This window comes from Caretta caretta, chromosome 6, assembly GCF_965140235.1.
Source record: "Caretta caretta isolate rCarCar2 chromosome 6, rCarCar1.hap1, whole genome shotgun sequence".
Lineage (NCBI taxonomy): Eukaryota > Metazoa > Chordata > Testudines > Cheloniidae > Caretta > Caretta caretta.
Window position 1 is genome coordinate 55,419,775 of NC_134211.1, and position 19,180 is coordinate 55,438,954.

Sequence of the window (19,180 nt, forward strand, 5' to 3'; positions counted from 1 at the left end):
CAGAAAAGAATGTGTTCTTTAATAAGTGGGATGCAGCTCAATAGCAAGCTGCATTGAAAGAGCGGCCTACCAAAGTTAGCAGAGTACCTGCCTACACTCTGGCTAGTGCTTTTGCCACTCAAAACCAAATGAAAATGTTTTTTTCACTAAATTTTTTTTTCACAATTAAAAGAGGAGGATGGAGGGAAGGATGGATGGATGGCATAAAGGACGGGAAACTATTGGATTCTGTTGTTAGCCTTTCCACTTACTTGGTTACCCCTGTGTGGCTATCTGTAAAACAGAGGTTATACCTGCCCCAAAACATCCTAGTGATATGACATTGTTTGCAAATCATTTTGAAAGCCTCTGATGAAAAGTGCTGTAGAAGTGGAAAATATCTGAGATAAATTGATTCTCCCACTGTACTGATGTTACCAGTGCAGATGAATTCAACAGATTCACTGCACATAACTTCTTGACACTGCCAAGTTACACTGAATAAAAATAAACTGCCTATGCAAAATATAGTCTTCAGTTTCCCCTAGAGTGACTTGAGTGGAGGTTGGGCGGAGGGCAGGCAGCTGCCTCTGGGAGGGAAGGATTCCCTCACTCTGTATCTACATTCCCAGCCATCACGAATGTTTTCTTTCCTTTTTTTGTAGATGACACGATTGGTGCTACCCAGCATGGTGGAAAGGTGAGTCACGCAAACACTATACAGACAAAGTCATCATTATTTATAGGGGAGAATCCTTTCTTTGAAAAATTCATTACTGTGACTAATCAACCTACCCTCCATGTTTTAACAGCAGAGTATTGCTGGGTGAGTCACGCTGATGGTGCATGAATCATCAGACGGTGGAAGCCTTTTCCACTCGATTCCCTTTTTATTTTTGCTCTTCCCCCTTCTCCACTGTTGTGGTGATTTCTTTTAGAACAGAATTAAAAAGCCCGTCTGACTCATCGGCACTAACTCAAAAACCTGCTATTCTGAGGGGGTGGTTACAGTTCCTGGGAATAACCTTCTGAAGGCTATTTCTCAGAGTCATTGAAAGTAAAATGGATTCAGAGTGTGCTCTCATTATACAGTAGGAGGCATATTGAGGGAAGTGTGTGATCATATAGTAAATCAGAATTTGAGGCAATTCTTTAAAATAACAGTTAATACACACCAGTCTTTCACTGCTGGAGACATGTATTGACTTCCTGGTTAGATCCCAGGTAAAACTAAAGCCCCGAGGTCTCAGCCTAGTGGCAGTTTTCTAGTTGATGTTGATTGTTCCATGATTTTCACAGTTTTTGTTCAAGAACTATGCCTGGATTTCCAAGGGTTGTGGGGCTGTATGGAAGATTGCATAGCACCAGGCATGGTAGCCATGATGATTAGTTTGCTGCTTTTGGCATCACTAAATAAATACAATGGGAGGGGACTACATACAATGCTTCAGTACCATTTGAGTAGGTAATGCAGCCTGGTGGTGTTGGTATGTAAACAAACCTAAAATATTGACGAGCGCTTAAATAATTAACCTTTTGTGTCTGTATACCCTGGGATTCACTTTCTTAGCGCACGTTTCATCAGACGTTTCCTGATTCATAGGCCAAAAATTTTTTTGACCAAAGTGTGGGACTCTTTGCTCCCCTGTATGAAGCTGGCAGCTATAGTTTTGCTCATGACCATAAGTAGCATATGCCTGACTGCAAAATCAAATGCAGTAAAAATATTCTGAGTAGCTCTACTGTTGCCATGAAAGGAAAAGAGATGGACATTACTGAAGTCACTCATCTTTTCTGAGGGGTTTAACATTGTGTACACTGGGATTCTTTTAAACAAAATTAGGAATTGTAACAAATGAAAAAGGTGTAGGCCATATATAAAACAACGCTATTTAGGAGATGTGGCTGGCAGAGATTATCTTCAGCTGTACTTCTTCCCTTTGTTTTCTCTTTTGATTGTTCCTCTTCTCTATTCACCACACACTCAGCATTGTGGTAGCCTTCAAACCGCCTGTCATTTTAAAGAGACCTCCTGCTCTGTCCACTAGGCAGCCTCTTTCTTCAAATATCTCCTTTTAAAAGCACCTCTTTCATAAAGCTGCCCTGCATTCCTTCTCAAACCTTGTGTATAGCACTGTTTGGTCTTTTATTTTTGTCTTGTATCTTTTTCTGTTTGTTTCAGTTAGATTGTCACTTTCTAAGGGCAGGAACTTTGCTTTTCTGTTAAGCATGGTGTACACTTACATACAACTTGACAAATATTGAGTGGCATAGTCTGAATATAAACCAGGGAACCATGTATGCTGAGTTCTAGTTCTGACTAGCCATGGGCAATTCACTCCATCCTTCTGCCTCAGTTGCCCCATCTGTAAAATGGTGATACATACTTACTTCACAGGAGGGTGAGACTTTATATTCAAAAAGCAGTTTGAAGACAAAAGTCATATTAGTGCTAAGAAATTGTTCACCAATCTCAAGAGCTCCCCCTTTCCCCCCAAGTCATATAGAGCTATTTTAAATGATTCCCCCATCCTGGATGGCACCCTCAATATGAAAAGGAAAGATGGGTGACAAAAGCCTCTACATTCTTGCTGGCTCAGTTTTTGTTGTTGTTTTTTTTTTGACCTTACGGGGTACAGAAACCAGTTCTGCAGCCCCCTGCACCCATGGTATAAATTATTAAGCTGTTAACACTGTTCAGAATCTATAGCCACAACAGATCTGGTGGCTCACCAGGCCAAGAGTATGAATGGCAGGTAGCTGTGTTTAACTGTACTTTGTGGGCCAAACACAAACTCCTCATCTGGGTTTATGAGCCTGGACGAAGTTAAGGGGGCCAGTGAGCTGTAGCTCACGGAAGCTTATGCGCAAATAAATTGGTTAGTCTCCAAGGTGCCACAAGTACTCCTTTTCTTTCTGTCCAAGTGTATTATACTGGCGATCCCATGATCAGTAGGCATAACCTGTTCAAGGAGATAAAACTTACTGTAATGCACTTTGGTGTATATTATAGTGCTGTACTTGTCTGTCTGTGTGCACGCACTTTTGTACAATGTACATCCGTATAATGTCTCAAGGTGAAGGAATAGCAGAGCAGACTTTATAATCTCTAACTCTTTGTCTGTAAGGAGAACTTCACCACGCCTTGTATGTCTTTCCTCTTAATTTGTATTACGTACAGCACTAGAAGAATACCTCTTCTATAAATGCTGGCATTTAGGCTTTATGTTCTTGTTCATCTTCTGATTCCCTAATGCTTATATTTTAAATATGAAAATTATAATATGCACTTTGTGTTACACTTAGATGAGCTGTTCTGCTGTAGATGTTCAGACTTTTGTCTGCTGTTTGCAAAGGTGGGCGCCTCGTGGAACTACTCAAGAAATTGAGATTTATGTCTTTGTGAGCAAGAAAAATCAGTTGACTTTTTTTCTAGATAAATATCAAACTATAGTATATATTGCTATAGAAGTAGCAAGTGCATAATTACATTATGAAGGAAGCTTGCGCTTTCCACTTTGGAGCAAGCTGGAGCAGCCGGTGGTTACCATAGCAACAGTGGGAAAGCTAAATATAGCATCTCTTACACTGTACTGCTTAAGGTAGAATGATGGTGAGGTGTTAGGGTGTGTTAGGCAAGTCACCTTTTTATTTATTATTGCTAATCAACTTTCTTCAGCAAACTGAGGAGTGGGGCATATCACAAGTTTAATTTACCCAGTCAAGTTTGCCAAACCGACACCTTCTCCTTATTCAAATCCCTCCTTAAAAAGCCTGTTTCTTCTGTGATACCTGAAAGAAATAAAACCATAATCATGGGGTGATTGGAAACTGTTATCCCCGCATCTGGATTCCCTGCCCTCTGTGATGTTTAAATTGTGAGCTCTTCAGGTCAGGACCAGTTTTTATTTTTGTCTTTCACAGCACTAAAGCATTTTGTCAGCACTAAACAAAATAGTAATATATAGGGTTCTCAGTCTGTTGCATGGAGGCTATATTTATGACTTGTGGAATTTTTTATAGGGATTGCCATACTGGATCAGACCAGTAGTCCACCTAGTCCAGTATTCTCTCTCTGACAGTAGCCAGTGCTATCTGTTTCAGAGGAAGAAACTCTGCAGTATGTTATGGTATAACCTGCCCCTATGGAAAGCTGCTTCCTGACCCCCAATAGAGACTGGCTTATGCCCTGAAGCTTAAGTGTTTATATCCTTTCCAAGGCTTTAGTTTGAGTTTTAAATATTTACTATTCTTGTTTATCCACATAAACGTCTGATCCTTTTTTTGAATCCTGCTAAGCTTTTGGCCTCAGTGAACTCTTGTGGCAATGACTTCTGCAGCCTAACTGTGCATGTGGAAAAAGTATTTCCTTTCACCAGTTTTGAATTTCCAGTATTTCATTTTAATTAAATGTCAACTTGCTTTTGTATTACAAGAGGGTGAATCAAAGAGTCTGATCTCCTATCCCTATACCATTAACTGTTCTGTGTGCTTTTATCATAGCTCCTCTCATTTAATCTCTTCCATAAAGTAAACAGTCCGTCTTTTCAAACCCTTTGTATGAGCGTTTTTCCTTCTTCCTAATATTCTCATCAAATCCCCTGAATTTCTGCTATCTTTTCTGAGAGAGGATGATCAGAAGGACCTGAGCACAGTATTTCAGGTCCGGGTATACCATTAATTTAGAATTGCATTATATTTTCTGTATTGTTAACCCTCCCATTCCATATGCATCCTAACATTGTTTGTTTTTTTGAGCATTACTGCACATTAAGCAGAGGTCTTCATTAAGTTGTGTCCTTAGTGATGTTCAGGTCTTTTAGCTGAGTTAAGAGTTGATTTAAAAACCGGTAGGGGATATGATTAGTTCAAATTATTTTCTCCAATATGTATTATTTGCATTGTCAATATTCAGTTTCATCTCTCATTCTGTAGCCCATTCATGTAGCATTGTTGGGCCTTATGAAGTTCTTCTTAGTGGTCTCTAGTCTGAGTAATCTAAATGGTTTTGACATCTGTAAATTTAGCCATCTCACTGCTCATTCCTGTTTTGAGCTCGAGAATAAATATACTAAACACCTACTAGGAAAAACTTGTGGCACCCATTGTTAACCTTTTGCCACAGTGAAAGCTGACCATTTAGTCCTATTCTTACTTTGTCTTAGCTAGTTTCTGATCCATGTTAATACTTTGCCTCTCCCATCATGGCTACTGAGGAACTTTGACAAAGACTCCAGGGAGACAAGAGGGCTGCTACACTAGTAAATAATACTATGATCAGGAACTCTGAAGCTTTAGCAGGAAACAAACGGAAATCAAGATATATTTCATGGAATTTGTTCTTCTCATGTTAAAGCGGACCTATCAAAAATAATGTCACTACATCATTGTGATTTCAAAGCAGCCTTTTTACAGTCAGTTCACAAAGTGCAGTTACATAGCGATAAGGATAGATATTTGCTAATTAACTGGAACATTAATTATGCTATTTGCAGAGATGTTATATAAAAGGTTTGTGAGTGCTTGTTAGTTTATTACAGAAGCTTCAATTCAGAGAGATTTCAACCTTAGTTTTCCTGTTTGCTTAAAACTTCCCCACCCCATTGTGGACGAATTACTTGCAGTCGGAATAATAAAGAGTTACAAGATACTTGAAGGAACTTTCATTTGCTAAATCTTAATAATTGTTTTATCAAATGATATAGTCTGAGGGCTTGTCTTCGCTACCACGCTATATCTGTGCCAATATAGCACATCTGGTGAAGGTGCGCTACGTCGACAGGAGAGCATTCTCCTGTTGACGTAATTAGTCCACCTCAACAAGAGTTGGAAGCTAAGTCAGCAGGAGAGCGTCTCCCACCAACGTAACACAGCATAGACACTGCTTTAAGTCGATGCAACTTCTATCACTCGGGGGGTAGATTTTTCACACCCCAAGCAAGGAAAGTTACATTGACCTTAGCAGTAGTGTAGACAAGCCCTGAGTTGGGGTTTGGAAGGTAAATACAAGGTCAGCTGATAGCCAATGTGTCAGATCAATGCTTAAAATGTAGACTTTACTGTGTGGGGTACCAAACGTGTTTGGTATCTAGAGGATTGTCTTTTGTTGTGTATTTCAAGTCTATCCCATCCAACAAAAAATTACTTCAAAATTTGAATAGTGGGTATAGGTACTTGTTACTGTCTCACAAGGGCATTGTGAACTGATGTTTATAAACCACTCCAGGTCCCTTTATGAAAAATACCACAGAAGTGCAAAATATATTACAAATTTCTCCTATTATTTCCTGCCACTTTAGCAGAGATTTGAAAGCTGCCCTTGGAGCACCTTTGTAAGTTGCCCTTGCACCTCTTAGTTGGGCAAAATTTTGAAACCTCTAGCCTAGATGTACAGTGCCTACTTCTTCTAGTACAGTAGTTTAACATTTGTGTAACTTCACTGACTTCAGTGGAGTTACTCCTGATTAATACGTGCACAAAAAGAGAATGAGGCCCATGTCTGCTATAGCCATCAGAAGACAAATCTCTGAACTATTTTTCTTTTAAATAAATGAATCTACATGACCCCTATTGCAAGTAAACATTTCCCTTTAGTTAACAGACACTTCTGAAGCCTGTGTTCTTTCCTGCAAGTAACTGTGCTTTCATTGCCTTTCAGATCTACAGGAATAATCCTGAATATCTCTTCAGCTGCTGGCATGTATCCATCTCCACTGCTCACTCTGTACTCAGCAACCAAGGTACACCTTCCTTTTGGTATGCTCCAATCTGAACTGTCAAACGGAAATGTAACAACAAAAGCTGTGAGAGTAAATGTTTCTGAGGTCCCTCTATTGGTGGTTTGGTGAAGTAAGGGTTTGTCTACACTGCTCCACGTTTTGGAGTAAGGGGATGTGAATAGCAGTGTGCACTTAGTGCTGTGTTATGACTCCCCTGTGTGGATGCTGTGGGCATGAACTGAAAGGTTCCTAGCTCACGTTAATGTGATCCCCTTCAAATAAGACCACATTAAATGTGAAGTAGAAACCTTTTCGTTTGTGCCTGCAGTGTCCACGCAGGAGAGTTACAGCTCAGCACTTCAGTGCACATTGCTAGTCACACCCTCATAGTATGAAGTGAAGGCAGTGTAGACATGTCCTAAAAGTAGTGGTTACTGAACTTAATTTTTTGCAAACAATGAAAGCTTGGGTGGGACAGGAGAGAACACAAGGCATACTGGTTTTACTTTTGTGTCAACCTAATGTTTTGTGAGGTCTGCATACGCTTCCTTATCACATGCTGCATATTTTTAAAAGCTGAAATAATCTGATACCTTATTTAAAGGAGGATATTAACACAAGGCAAACTTGGTTTGGGTGGACCCATGGGCACAGAATGTGTTTTGAAAATTAGTCTATATACAAAAACATATTGGCTCTTTTCTCTTATTGAAGAGACTTCGACTCCCTCAGGGAACGGATGGGTAGGATCCCCTGGGGGACTAACATGAAGGGGAAAGGAGTCCAGGAGAGCTGGCTGTATTTCAAGGAATCCCTGTTGAGGTTACAGGGACAAACCATCCCGATGTGTCGAAAGCATAATAAGTATGGCAGGCGACCAGCTTGGCTTAACGGTGAAATCCTAGCAGATCTTAAGCATAAAAAAGAAGCTTACAAGAAGTGGAAGGTTGGTCTTCCATATGAATTATAGGAGCCTCATTTTAAAATGTTTGTTTTATTTTTAATTTCTCACTGCATGGAGAAGGGATGTCAAAACAGCCTTTTTCCAATAGCAGATAGTATGAATCTGTGCAAGTGGACCACCAGTGCAGTTCACGCAGAATATTATTTATTAGTACTTGCATTAGTTTGAATGCTATTCTTGTAGCTTTTAAAGTGTGTTCCATACTAGGTATTCCAGCAAATTGTTGGCTTTCTTTCTCCCTCCTGACTTCAGTGTTCTAGCTAGTTAATTTTTTTTTTGAAGTGATATAAAACACACAGAAGCTACTCGTCATTTATTGAATGTGTTTACAGACTTGCAAAAGCTGTGATTTTTAAAGAGATTTCACTGCATTTATCATGCTGACTTCTCCAAAGGTACCATCTGTGCAGGATTCCCAGTCCTCTCCCTTCTCCTAACATGCAACAACCATAGCTCCCTGAGCTATTTTTGTGGCCCTAAGGGCAGTAGTAACTAGTAGAGTCACAAGCAATCCCTCTTACCTCCGCTGGTGGTAGTGAACCACCATGAAGTTTAACTATTACCCTATGAAACTTTTTGTCATTTCATTTCTGAACCACAGTTACCAAAGAAGTTTCCCACAGGAACTGCAACTATCAAGCTACTTTTCATTGCACTACATTTGTCTCTTGATATCCTTATATGTTGTCTCATTGGATCTGCCCTTCCCTTTTTTTGTAATGCTGTGGCTCTTCAGCTCGCATTGGCTTATGAGATAACCAATAGGATATTGTCCCACAGTTAGAGATCTTGGCAGAACCCCAGTTCAGTAGTTGAAGTCTTTCTAATTGGCCTCAGCATTCAGCCTCCATTTTCACCTTGATGCTTCATCTTTCTATGTTTGGGAGATAATTTGACTCCAAAGCTATTTGTTGTGTGGGTGTTTAGGATGTCCTCCATCCACTTGAGCCCTAAAAAGGCAATAAGAGTCCTCAGCGGCTTCAAACAGTGCCCTTGGGGCAGAAGAATGTCTAATGGATGAGTAGAAGGGGAAAGTATCAGATCTGTGTGCAAATGTCAAGCTGAGCACTCAAGCAGTATGGCACTCCTGGAAACTACCTTAAGTACAGCCCAAGGCCTAGCCCCTACTGCTTCAAGGATTTCTTCTTCAAAGAACATGTTTGTCAGCCTTCAGCACTAATCACCAGACTGTCAGTGCCACCCATGTCAGAGCAAATCCAGTTTCCTTTTAGGCTCAGCAGGATAGTTTCATCTTCAGAGAGTTCTGAATCCTCCCTCTGGAGAGTAAGGACTCTGCCATGCAGTCACTAATACCTTCCAGACCTTGCTACTTGAAGTCACAGGTTCCTGAGTTCCACTTGCTCTGAGGCATTGCTTCCTCACAGAAAGAGGTACTGAGTGATCAGCTGCCATCTAATGCAGCCCTGCTAAAGTCCTTTAGATATGAAAGTGTATTCTGTTCGCACAATCCCAGAAGCCATATGCCTAGCAGGAAGGAAGAACACAGTCTCATGCAAACGGAGTTGATCCATGATATATCCTCACATGTGGTGCATATATCAGATTGTGACGAATCAGGTTCCCATAGAGAATCCAGTGAGGTGGATCACTTCACCACTTGCCTGAGTAAGAAGCTACCACTCTTCTTCTCATGACCCTGAGAAGAGCTAGGTCTAGCAAAACGCTGCCGCCTTTGAGTGATTGTCCCTATTGTATTCCACTGAGGGTTATGTGCATGCACCATGCTCCCAGAACTAGAACTTTTGATAATAGTACTGTTCAGCAGTCTGCGTATGCACCCTGAACTGCCTCATGTCTTCACCCGAGGTGATAAAGGGCACAGCAGAACTCTAGTGTCTCCAGTTCCTTCTCACCACCTCATGATCTGCGTTGGAGCTATTACTTTCCTATCATCCTTGTGACACACTGTACAAAAATATTCTTAGTATTGTTCGTAGTTTCAATTTATTGTATTCTGTATCCCCTTTTTGATTTTTGTTCAAATTTTCCTTTCATGACAGACTTAGAACTTGGGATGCTGCTTTGGTGGCAATTCTTGCCACCACCCCCTACACCCCACCCCCAGTATTCGGGCCAGGGTACAGATTATACCAAAGATGTTGAGGTTCAAAACCTGTGCTTCCTGCCTTCACTCATTTTCCATCAGCAATGAGCACCAGCGCTGTTTGTACTGCTTGGGGGAAGCCCACATTGTGGCTAGGTGCAGTATCTGCCTGTCCTTTCCTGCCCATACTTGAGAGAATTGGACTCTCCACCTCAGGAAACACACCTTATGGAGGCTGCCATGAGGCAGTCATTGGCCAGGGACATCCCCCACCCCCGCCCAGGTATATTGGCGTGAACATGCGAAGGGTATTTCCCCCTACTGCAGAACCTCGTCTGGATCCGCTGGTACTAGTGCTAAGCACCCCGTGCCGGGGCCTAGCCGTGAAGCAAGAAAGCATGTACATAAGCATGGCAGCAAATCTTCCTCCAAGCCTAAGACAGATTTGGCACCGATCATGGGTTCCAGCCATGAAAGAGCCAGGTATTCCAAGTCTCACAAGACTGAGAAACAGCCGTATCAATCACTGTATCCACCCATACGGATCCTGCGACTCCGCCAGCTCTGACTCTGCCAGAGTCACAGGAAATGTCAGTCCCCAGACAGATGCAGTTTTCGGTACCAGCTCCTCCAACGGATAGGATATCATTGATCCTTGGGAGACCTGGAAGTGCCCTGGTCCCCACAAGTTATTTGCACTGTAGGGACTATGTTCTCTCTGGGCCCCAGTCTGATCATCAAGTCCAAGGGACCCTTATCTGCTATGTTCCTGCCTCCCCCTGTTGGCGAGATTTCTGACTCCTATGATTCAGATGATACGGATATCCGACGTGGTCCATGGGTCCTGTTCCAGATGCACGATGACCAGAAGGTTCTAACAGCATGGTGGCAGTTCCCCACCTTGCCTGACCCACAGAGTTGGTATCCAGCGCCATGGTCACAGGCTACACAACAGCAGGATCAACTGGGTTAGCCATACTGGAGCTCGTGGCCCCAATATTCATGCTCCAAATGAGCTACTTCCCAGTCCCCAAAAAGAATGTAGGATGGAGACTGATATTGGCAACCATTCCATTTCCAAACAAAGATTCTGCATGGTCACACTTGCAACAATCATTCCCTCCCTAGAAAAAGGCATATGATTTATGGCTCTTGATATACAGGATGCCTACTTCCATATCAATATACACCTGACACACAGAAGGTTCCTGAGGTTCAAGGTGGGACCTCGACACCTTCAATACAGGGTCCTACTGTTTGGACTTACCATTGCCCCGGGAGTATTCACCGAAGTTTTCTCAGTAGTTGGAACTCATCTCAGACGTCAGAGGATCCCCCTTTTTTCCTATCTTCGTGGCTAGCTATGGCAGCATGGTCCCAAGACGAAACCCAGGAATCGACATCCCAACTCATTCTACTCCTCTCCTCCCAGAGGATCAACGTCAAAAATCAACCTTAAGTCCTACACAGTCGCTGGAGTTCATAGGAGCTCTCATAAATGCGACTTCTGCCTGAGTTCCAGGTTCCAGACAATGCGAGAACTAATCACTTGGGTGACTTCCAACTTTTCGGTTCTGGCCAAAATCTGCCTTTATGTCTTGGTACACATGGCGACCTCCACATATGTCATGTCCTTCACTCACCCACACTTGCGCCCCCTTCAGCTGTAGCTCCAAAGAGTCTACTCCCCCACTCATCAACCTATGCATAATCTGCTCAGCATGCCACCTGACGTCCTCTCCTCACTACAATGGTAGATGGACCCACTACGGATCTGCTCAGGGATGACCTTCCTCCATCCTTGCCCACTGTGACTATCATAACACTCATCCCTCACAGCCTGGGGAAGGATGGGCAACTGCATGAAACAATGCACCTGGACACTATGGAACACCAGGATGCACATAAGCATATTGGAACTCTGGGCAGTACGCAAAGCTTGCCAGGTGTTCCTGCCAACATTTCAGGGTTGCAAGTTCTCTTCATGATAGACACCACCACCGTAGTCTTTTACTTAAACAAGCAAGGGGGAATGAGATCCTGAGCCCTGTGTGCTGAAACTATACACCTATGGGAATGGTGCATAGAATCGTAGAACTGGAAGGGACCTTGAGAGGTCATCTAGTCCAGTCCCCTGCACTCGTGGCAGGACTAATTATGTAGACCATTCCTGACAGGTGTTTGTCTAACCTGCTCTTAAAAATCTCCAATGATGGAGATTCCACAGCCTCCCTAGGCAATTTATTCCAGTGCTTAACCACCCTGACAGTTGGGAAGTTTTTCCCAATGTCCAACCTAAACCTCCCTTGCTGCAATTTAAGCCCAATGCTTCTTGTCCTATCCTCAGAGTTTAAGACAAACAATTTTTCTTCCTCCTCCTTGTAGCAACCTTTTACATGCTTGAAAACTGTTATCATGTCCCCTCTCAGTCTTCTCTTTTCCAGACTAAAGAGTTTTTTCAGTCTTCCCTCATAGGTAATGTATTCTAGGCCTTTAATCATTTTTGTTGCTCTTCTCTGGACTCTCTCCAATTTGTCCACATCCTTCCTTAAATGTGGTGCCCAGAACTGGACACAATATTCCAGTTGAGGCCTAATCAGTGCCGGGTAGAGCGGACAAATTACTTCTCGTGTCTTGCTTACAACACTCCTGCTAATACATCCCAGAATGATGTATTAATGTCGCTTTTTTGATGTATTAATGTATTAATGTCGCTTTTTTGGCAACAGTGATACACTGTTTACTCATATTTAGCTTGTGGTCAGCTTTGATCCTCAGATCGCTTTCCACACTACTCCTTCCTAGGCAGTCATTTCCCATTTTGTATGTGTGCAACTGATTGTTCCTTCTTAAATGGAGTACTTTGTATTTGTCCTTATTGAATTTCATCCTATTTACTTCTGACCATTTTTCCAGTTTGTCCAGATCATTTTGAATTTTAATCCTATCCTCCAAACCACTTGCAACCCCTCCCAGCTTGCTATCATCCACAAACTATAAGTGTACTCTCCATGCTATTATCTAAATTACTGATGAAGATATGGAACAGAACCGGACCCAGAACTGATCCGTGTAGGACCCCACTTGTTACGTCCTTCCAGCATGCCTGTGAACTGCTGATAACTACTCTCTGGGAACGGTTTTCCAACCAGTTTTGCGCCCGCCTTTTAGTAGCTTCATCTAGGTTGCATTTCTCTGGTTTGTTCATGAGAAGGTCATGTGACACAGTATCAAAAGCTTTACTAAAGTCAAGATATACCATGTCTACCGCTTCCCCCCATCCACAAGTCTTGTTACCCTGTCAAAGAAAGCTATCGGGTTGGTTTGATACGATTTGTACTTGACAAATCCATGCTGACTGTTACTTCTACATGTTTGCAAATTGATTGCTTAATTATTTGCTCCATTATCTTTCCAGGTACAGAAGTTAAGCTGGTTGGCCTGTAATTCACTGGGTTGTCCTTATTTCCCTTTTTATAGATGGGCACTATATTTGCCCTTTTCCAGTCTTCTGGAATCTCTCCCATCTTCCATGACTTCTCAAAAGATAATCGCTAATGGCTCAGATATCTCCTCAGTCAGCTTCTTGAGTATTCTAGGATGCATTTCATCAGGCCCTGATGACTTGAAGACATCTAATTTGTCCGAGTAATTTTTAACTTGTTCTTTTCCTATTTTAGCCTCTTCTGATCCAACCTCATTTTCACTGGTATTCACTATGTTAGATGTCCCATCACCACCAATCTTCTTGGTGAAAAACGAAACCAAGAAGTCATTAAGCACCTCTGCCATTTCCATATTTTCTGTTGTTATTTTTCCCCTTTCATTGAGTAATGGGCCTACCCTGTCCTTGGTCTTCCTCTTGCTTCTAATGTACTTGTAGAATGTTTTCTTGTTACCCTTTATGTCTCTAGCTAGTTTGATCTCGTTTTGTGCCTTGGCCTTTCTAATTTTGTACCTGCATACTTGTGTTATTTGCTTATATTCACTCTTTGTAATTTGACCTAGTTTCCACTTTTTGTAGGACACTTTTTTTTTTTTTTTTTTTTTTTAGGTCAAAGCCAGGGTGGTCTCTTGCCATACTTCCTATCTTTCCTACGCAGTGGGATAGTTTCCTCTTGTGCCCTTAATAATGCCTTTGAAAAACTGCCAACTGTCTTCTATTGTTTTTTCCCCTTACACTTGCTTCCCCTGGGATCTTACCTACCAACTCCCTGAGTTTGCTAGTCTGCTTCTTGAAATCCATTATCTTTATTTCGCTGTTCTCCTACCATTTCTTAGAATCATGAACTCATCATTTCATGATCACTTTCATCCAAGCTGCCTTCCACTTTCAAATTCACAACCAGTTCCTCTCTCTTTGTCAAAATCAAACCTAGAACAGTCTCTCCCCTAGTAGCTGTCCTCACCTTCTGAAATAAAAAATTGTCTCCAGTACATTCCAAGAACTTATTGGATAATCTGTGCCATGCTGTGCTATTTTCCCAACAGATGTCTGGGTAGTGGAAGTCCCCCATCACCACCAAGTCCTGTGCTTTGGATGATTTTGTTAGCTGTTTAAAAAAAGCCTCATCCACCTCTTCTTCCTGGTTAGGTGGTCTGTAGTAGACCCCTACCATGACATCACCCTTGTTTTTTACCCCTTTTATTCTTAGCCAGAGACTGTCAACAAGTCTGTCTCCTATTTCCATCTCAATCTCAGTCCAAATGTATACATTTTTAATATATAAGGCAACACCTCTTCCTTTTTTTCCCTTCCGGTCCTTCCTGAGAAAGCTGTACCCTTCAATACCAATATTCTAGTCATGTGTATTATCCCACCAGGTCGCTGTGGTGCCAACTATGTCATAGTTGTATTTATTTACTAGCATTTTGAGTTCTTCCTGCTTATTCCCCATACTTCTTGCATTAGTATACAGACATCTAAGATACTGATTTGATTTCCTCCATCAGTTCTGTCTTTCCTTTATCCCTGTTATAACAGCCCATGTTCCCCTCAATTCCAAACCTTCTCCATGTTCTTGACTTACCTGTGAGCTTTGGTCACCTGCCCCCTTCGAACCTAGTTTAAAGCCCTCCTCACTAGGTTAGCCAGTCTGTATCCAAATATGCTCTTCCCCTTCCTTGATAGGCGGACCCCATCTCTGCTTAGCAGTCCTTCTTCCTGGAAAAGCATCCCATGGTCAAGGAAGCTGAAGCCCTCCTGGTGACACCATCTTTGCAGCCAGGCATTCACCTCCAGGATGCATCTATTCACCTCCAGGATGCATGTATTTCTGCCTGGGCCCCTACCCTTGACCGGAAGGATCGAAGATAACACCACCTGTGCTCCCAACTCCTTCACCCTTACTCCCAGAGCCCTGTAGTCACTTCTGATCTGCTGAGAGTCACAGTATCATTTAGTGCCCACATGGATGAGTAGAATGGGGTAGTAGTCAGAGGGCCGAATGATCCTCGACAATCCCTTCATAACATCTTGGGTATGGTCCCCGGCAGGCAACATACCTCCTGGGATGTCCTGTCAGGGCAACAGATGGGTGCCTCTGTCCCACTCAGAAGTGTCACCAACCACCATGACCCTACATTTACTCCTGGGAGTGGTGGCTGTGGGGTACATGGCTTCTCCTCCTCCTCCTGGGGGTTATTCCTCATCGCTCGTTGCCAGGGCAGCATATCAGTTTTCCATCACCATGGTGGGTGGGTTGGGAGTAGAGGTGGAGCACTGCCTGCTGCCAGAAGTAACTAGCTGCCAGTGTCCTCCCTGTGACAGAACCATATCCTCCTTCCCCTGTGGTTTGACAGTAGTCCTCTGTAGCTGGATAGCTTCCTCAGCCTTGGAAGTCTCCATGTGAATACTCTCGAGGAATTCCTCCTGGGCACAGATGCTCTTCAGCCTGGCCACCTCCTCCTATAGCTCTCCCACCTGCTTCCTGAGAGATTCCACCAGCAGCCACCTTTCGCACTGGATGGTCGCCCCCGCAGCGTGGCTTTCTGAGAGTGGGAAATGCAGGCCACCGTCTCTGTAAATCCACACCAGGATCTGGGTAGAGGCATCCATGGTTAGCTTGTCTGTCTGGATACAGGCGCAGCTGGAAGAGACAGGAGCAGCATTGGCACAGGCGATGCAACCCTTCCTAAACATAGCGACAGTATTACAAATTCCTCTCAAACTCCCCTGTTTGCTAGCTCCCCTTTGTTGCTTAGCTTCTGGCTTTAAGGCCTTCTCTCCTAGGTCAGCCCTATCACACATTACATTCTTTTGACAGCAGCCTACCTGTCGTGCACCCAGAACGTGATTGCCGACGCTCTCGTCAGAAACTTTGCAACCAGCCACTAGTGAGAGTTGTACGACTCTGATCACTGACATCTTTGGTCAGTGGGGAACCCCCGTTAGGGATCTTTTCACATCCCACAACACCACCAAACGCACCCAGTATTGTTCCCGGGGAGGAACTGGAGCTTAATCACAGGGGAGAGGCCCTAGTCATTGGTTGGTTGAACCGGATGCTACACCTTCCCCCCCCTTGCCCGAGTAATCTTGTGATCTTGTGAATTACTACGAGTAATTCACAAGATCAGATCAGAGAAAGCAACAACCATCCTGATTGCCCCCTTCTGGCCTCACCAATTCTGGCTCCCACTTCTCCCCTACATGTCGAAGCACCCTCCACTCATGCTTCAGATGTTTCCAGAGCTACAAACCCAACACAACAGCAGACTCAGACACCCCAACCCACACACACTTTGACTGATGGCTTGGTTTTTGGATGGACACCTCAACTAGCCCAGGAGTGCTCTCTAGCAGTGAGAGGTCCTTTCAAGCAGTTAAAAAAAAAAAAAAAAAAAAAAAAACCTCCACAAGACGCTCATACTGCACCAAATGAACACATTTCACTTCTTGTGCTACACAGCAGGGCCTTATCCCTGAAGTTATGGGCATCCCACTACTCTTGGAATATTTTCTTTATCTGAAGATCTCGGGACTTGACCTCAGTTCCATTTAGGTGCATGCAGCTGCCAATAGAGTCTTTTACCCACCGGTAGATTGCCGTTCGATATTTACTCACCCCTTACTGTACGGTTCTGGAAGGGCCTTCTGCGGAAATACTCTCCCATTCAGTCTATCACCCACCAATCAGACTTTAACCTTGTCCTCACTTCGCTGACAACCACTCCCTTTGAACATATGGCCTCCTGCTCACTGTCCCTCCTGTCCATGAATGTCACTTTCCTCATCGCCATTACATCAACTAGGAGGGTTGGTGAACTGGGAGCTATAATGGCCAACCCCCCTTTCACCCCTTTCCATAAAGACAAGGTCTCTTTGCATCTTCACCCCAAGTTCCTACCCAGGGTGGTTTCCCAATTCCACCTCAGTCAGTCCATACACTTACTTACCTTCTTGCCCAAGCCTCATGCCTCTAATGACTAAAGGAAACTTCACTTGTTAGGCATTTGCAGTCCTTGGCTTTTTATCTTGAGCGGACAAAGCTATTTTGGAAATCTCCAAAGCGTTTTGTTGCCATAGCAGAGAGAATCAAGGGTCAAGCCATTCCCATCCATAAAATTTCCAGGTGGGTCTCAGGGTGCATTACGTGCTGCTATCGATTATTGGGACAGTCCCCACCTGAAGGGATTTAGGCCCACTCCACAAGAGCACAGGCATCAACCACATTCGCACTTCACAATGTCCCCCTCATAGATATGTGGAGTTTGGTATTATGGACAGATCAGAGGTGGGAGTTGACATCTCAATAGTGAATGAAAGATGATGGTTAGGATGGAGATTGGCTGTAAAGAGCCTTGAGAGTAGAGACCAGCAGCTTGTCTGATGTAATAAAGAAGGGGAAGCCAGTGCAGTTCAAGGAGAGGAGTGACATGGTCAAACTGAGGGTCTAGGAAGGTGAACTTTGCAGCAGCATTCTGAATGGAAAATTTGCATTTGTCAAGACTAGAGGAAAGAATGTTGTGGTAATTAAGATGTAAGGATTCTCATCCACTGGATGAGAGTTCTAGTTGATGAAAGCTCCTTTTGAAACAATCGCTTCCTGTGAGCTAAGTTTCTTATGTAGAAGGTCAATTTCCTGGTAGCTTCAGTTAGTAGAATGAGTGAGCTTCATACTCCAGTGACAGTATATCTTATGCCATTTGGATAGTCTTTGCTTTTTGTAAGGGAGGAACTGTCTAGAACTCTCCAATGGCACTGCAAATTCAGAGGTGGATGTGGCTTCTTGTGTGAGGGAGATGGCTCAGGTTCTCATCCTCTGCTGCCATATGAAAGAACTAAAAAATCTTAAATGTTTGGGATTTTTCCATTTGTCATATGCTGGGAAACTGAGACACAGGAAAGGGACCCCTGGAAGATTTCTTCCAAGAAACACAATTACAGGGTAATTGTTCCATTCTTTGCTGTTATGTGTGGAAGAACTGCTTTTCTTCTACCACCGTGGCTGAGATTATTAAATTTGCAAATGACTCTCCTGAGGTCTATAATCTGTAGAAAGGCCCCGTCTGCAACTCTGAGATTCTCTCCCCCTCAATATATGTTAGTTTCATCTGCGGCATCCTTCAGGGCTAAGTTGATGTCCTTAGCTAACTAGACAGAAGATGGAGAAGAGTGTTTGACTCTCGCTCAGTTTACCTGTGGAGATGTCAACATTTACAAATGCAGTGAAATATCCTTAAAGGAAAACTCCTCCTCCTTCATACTGTGTTTTGGCATGTGAGGAAAGTAGGTATAAGTGTTGTGCCAGGGCGCTTCTAACTACTCTTGATTGGGTGTGGGAATGGAAGTGTGTAAGAGAGCTACCACTGTGGATTACTTTTGCTGTTGCAGGCACTGTGTTTACTTATACTTTTTTTTTTTAAATTAATCAGGGATAGAGGGAAGAGAGAAAGTGATGGCTTCTACACTTCAGCCTTATTTGAAGCATGTTGTCTATTCTTGAAGTTACTATTTTCAGTTATTTTAAGGCTCTTTGAGGAGCTGGGGTGCCAACAAAAGTAAAATCTTATACAAATGTCTGTCTCTGTCTTGAACGATTTAGCTACTGGAAATACATATTTAATTCATTCGCACAGTGGAAGTGGCTAAATTCCTGCTTTTTGAACCCATGTAAAATGAACATGCTATTTTTGTTTGCAAAACTTTCAATAAAAATGGCTAGCAGTTCCTTTTTACACCTTATATTTTAAAGTCAGTGTTTGATTGTGGGACTACCAGTCATGTCAGATCAGAAATTCTCTACCTGACGTGAGGAAAAGGAATCACTTTGTTGATTAACAGAATACCATGGTTAGCCAACTTACATAGGAATAATGTATGGGCCTGATTTTATTTATTTTAAATACGGTAGATGCATGATTGCATGTCTCTTGTGGTGTGCGGTCACCACATATGCAAATCTGCCAGTGGAACATGGAAATGACCAACAAGCTATTTGCATATGCAGG

The 19,180-nt window shown here is 42.9% G+C and overlaps 1 protein-coding gene across 4 annotated transcripts in view; it reads left to right on the forward strand.

Moving 5' to 3' along the window:
- The window catches only part of HSD17B12 (hydroxysteroid 17-beta dehydrogenase 12), a 252,898-nt gene that overhangs the window by 220,915 nt on the left and 12,803 nt on the right, over positions 1-19,180 (forward strand). For all 4 annotated transcript variants that reach the window (XM_048852365.2, XM_048852367.2, XM_048852366.2 and 1 more), the window contains 2 exons: positions 645-679; positions 6,638-6,719. In XM_048852365.2, the coding sequence (XP_048708322.2) occupies positions 645-679; positions 6,638-6,719 (117 nt within the window). The remainder of the gene's footprint in view (positions 1-644; positions 680-6,637; positions 6,720-19,180) is intronic.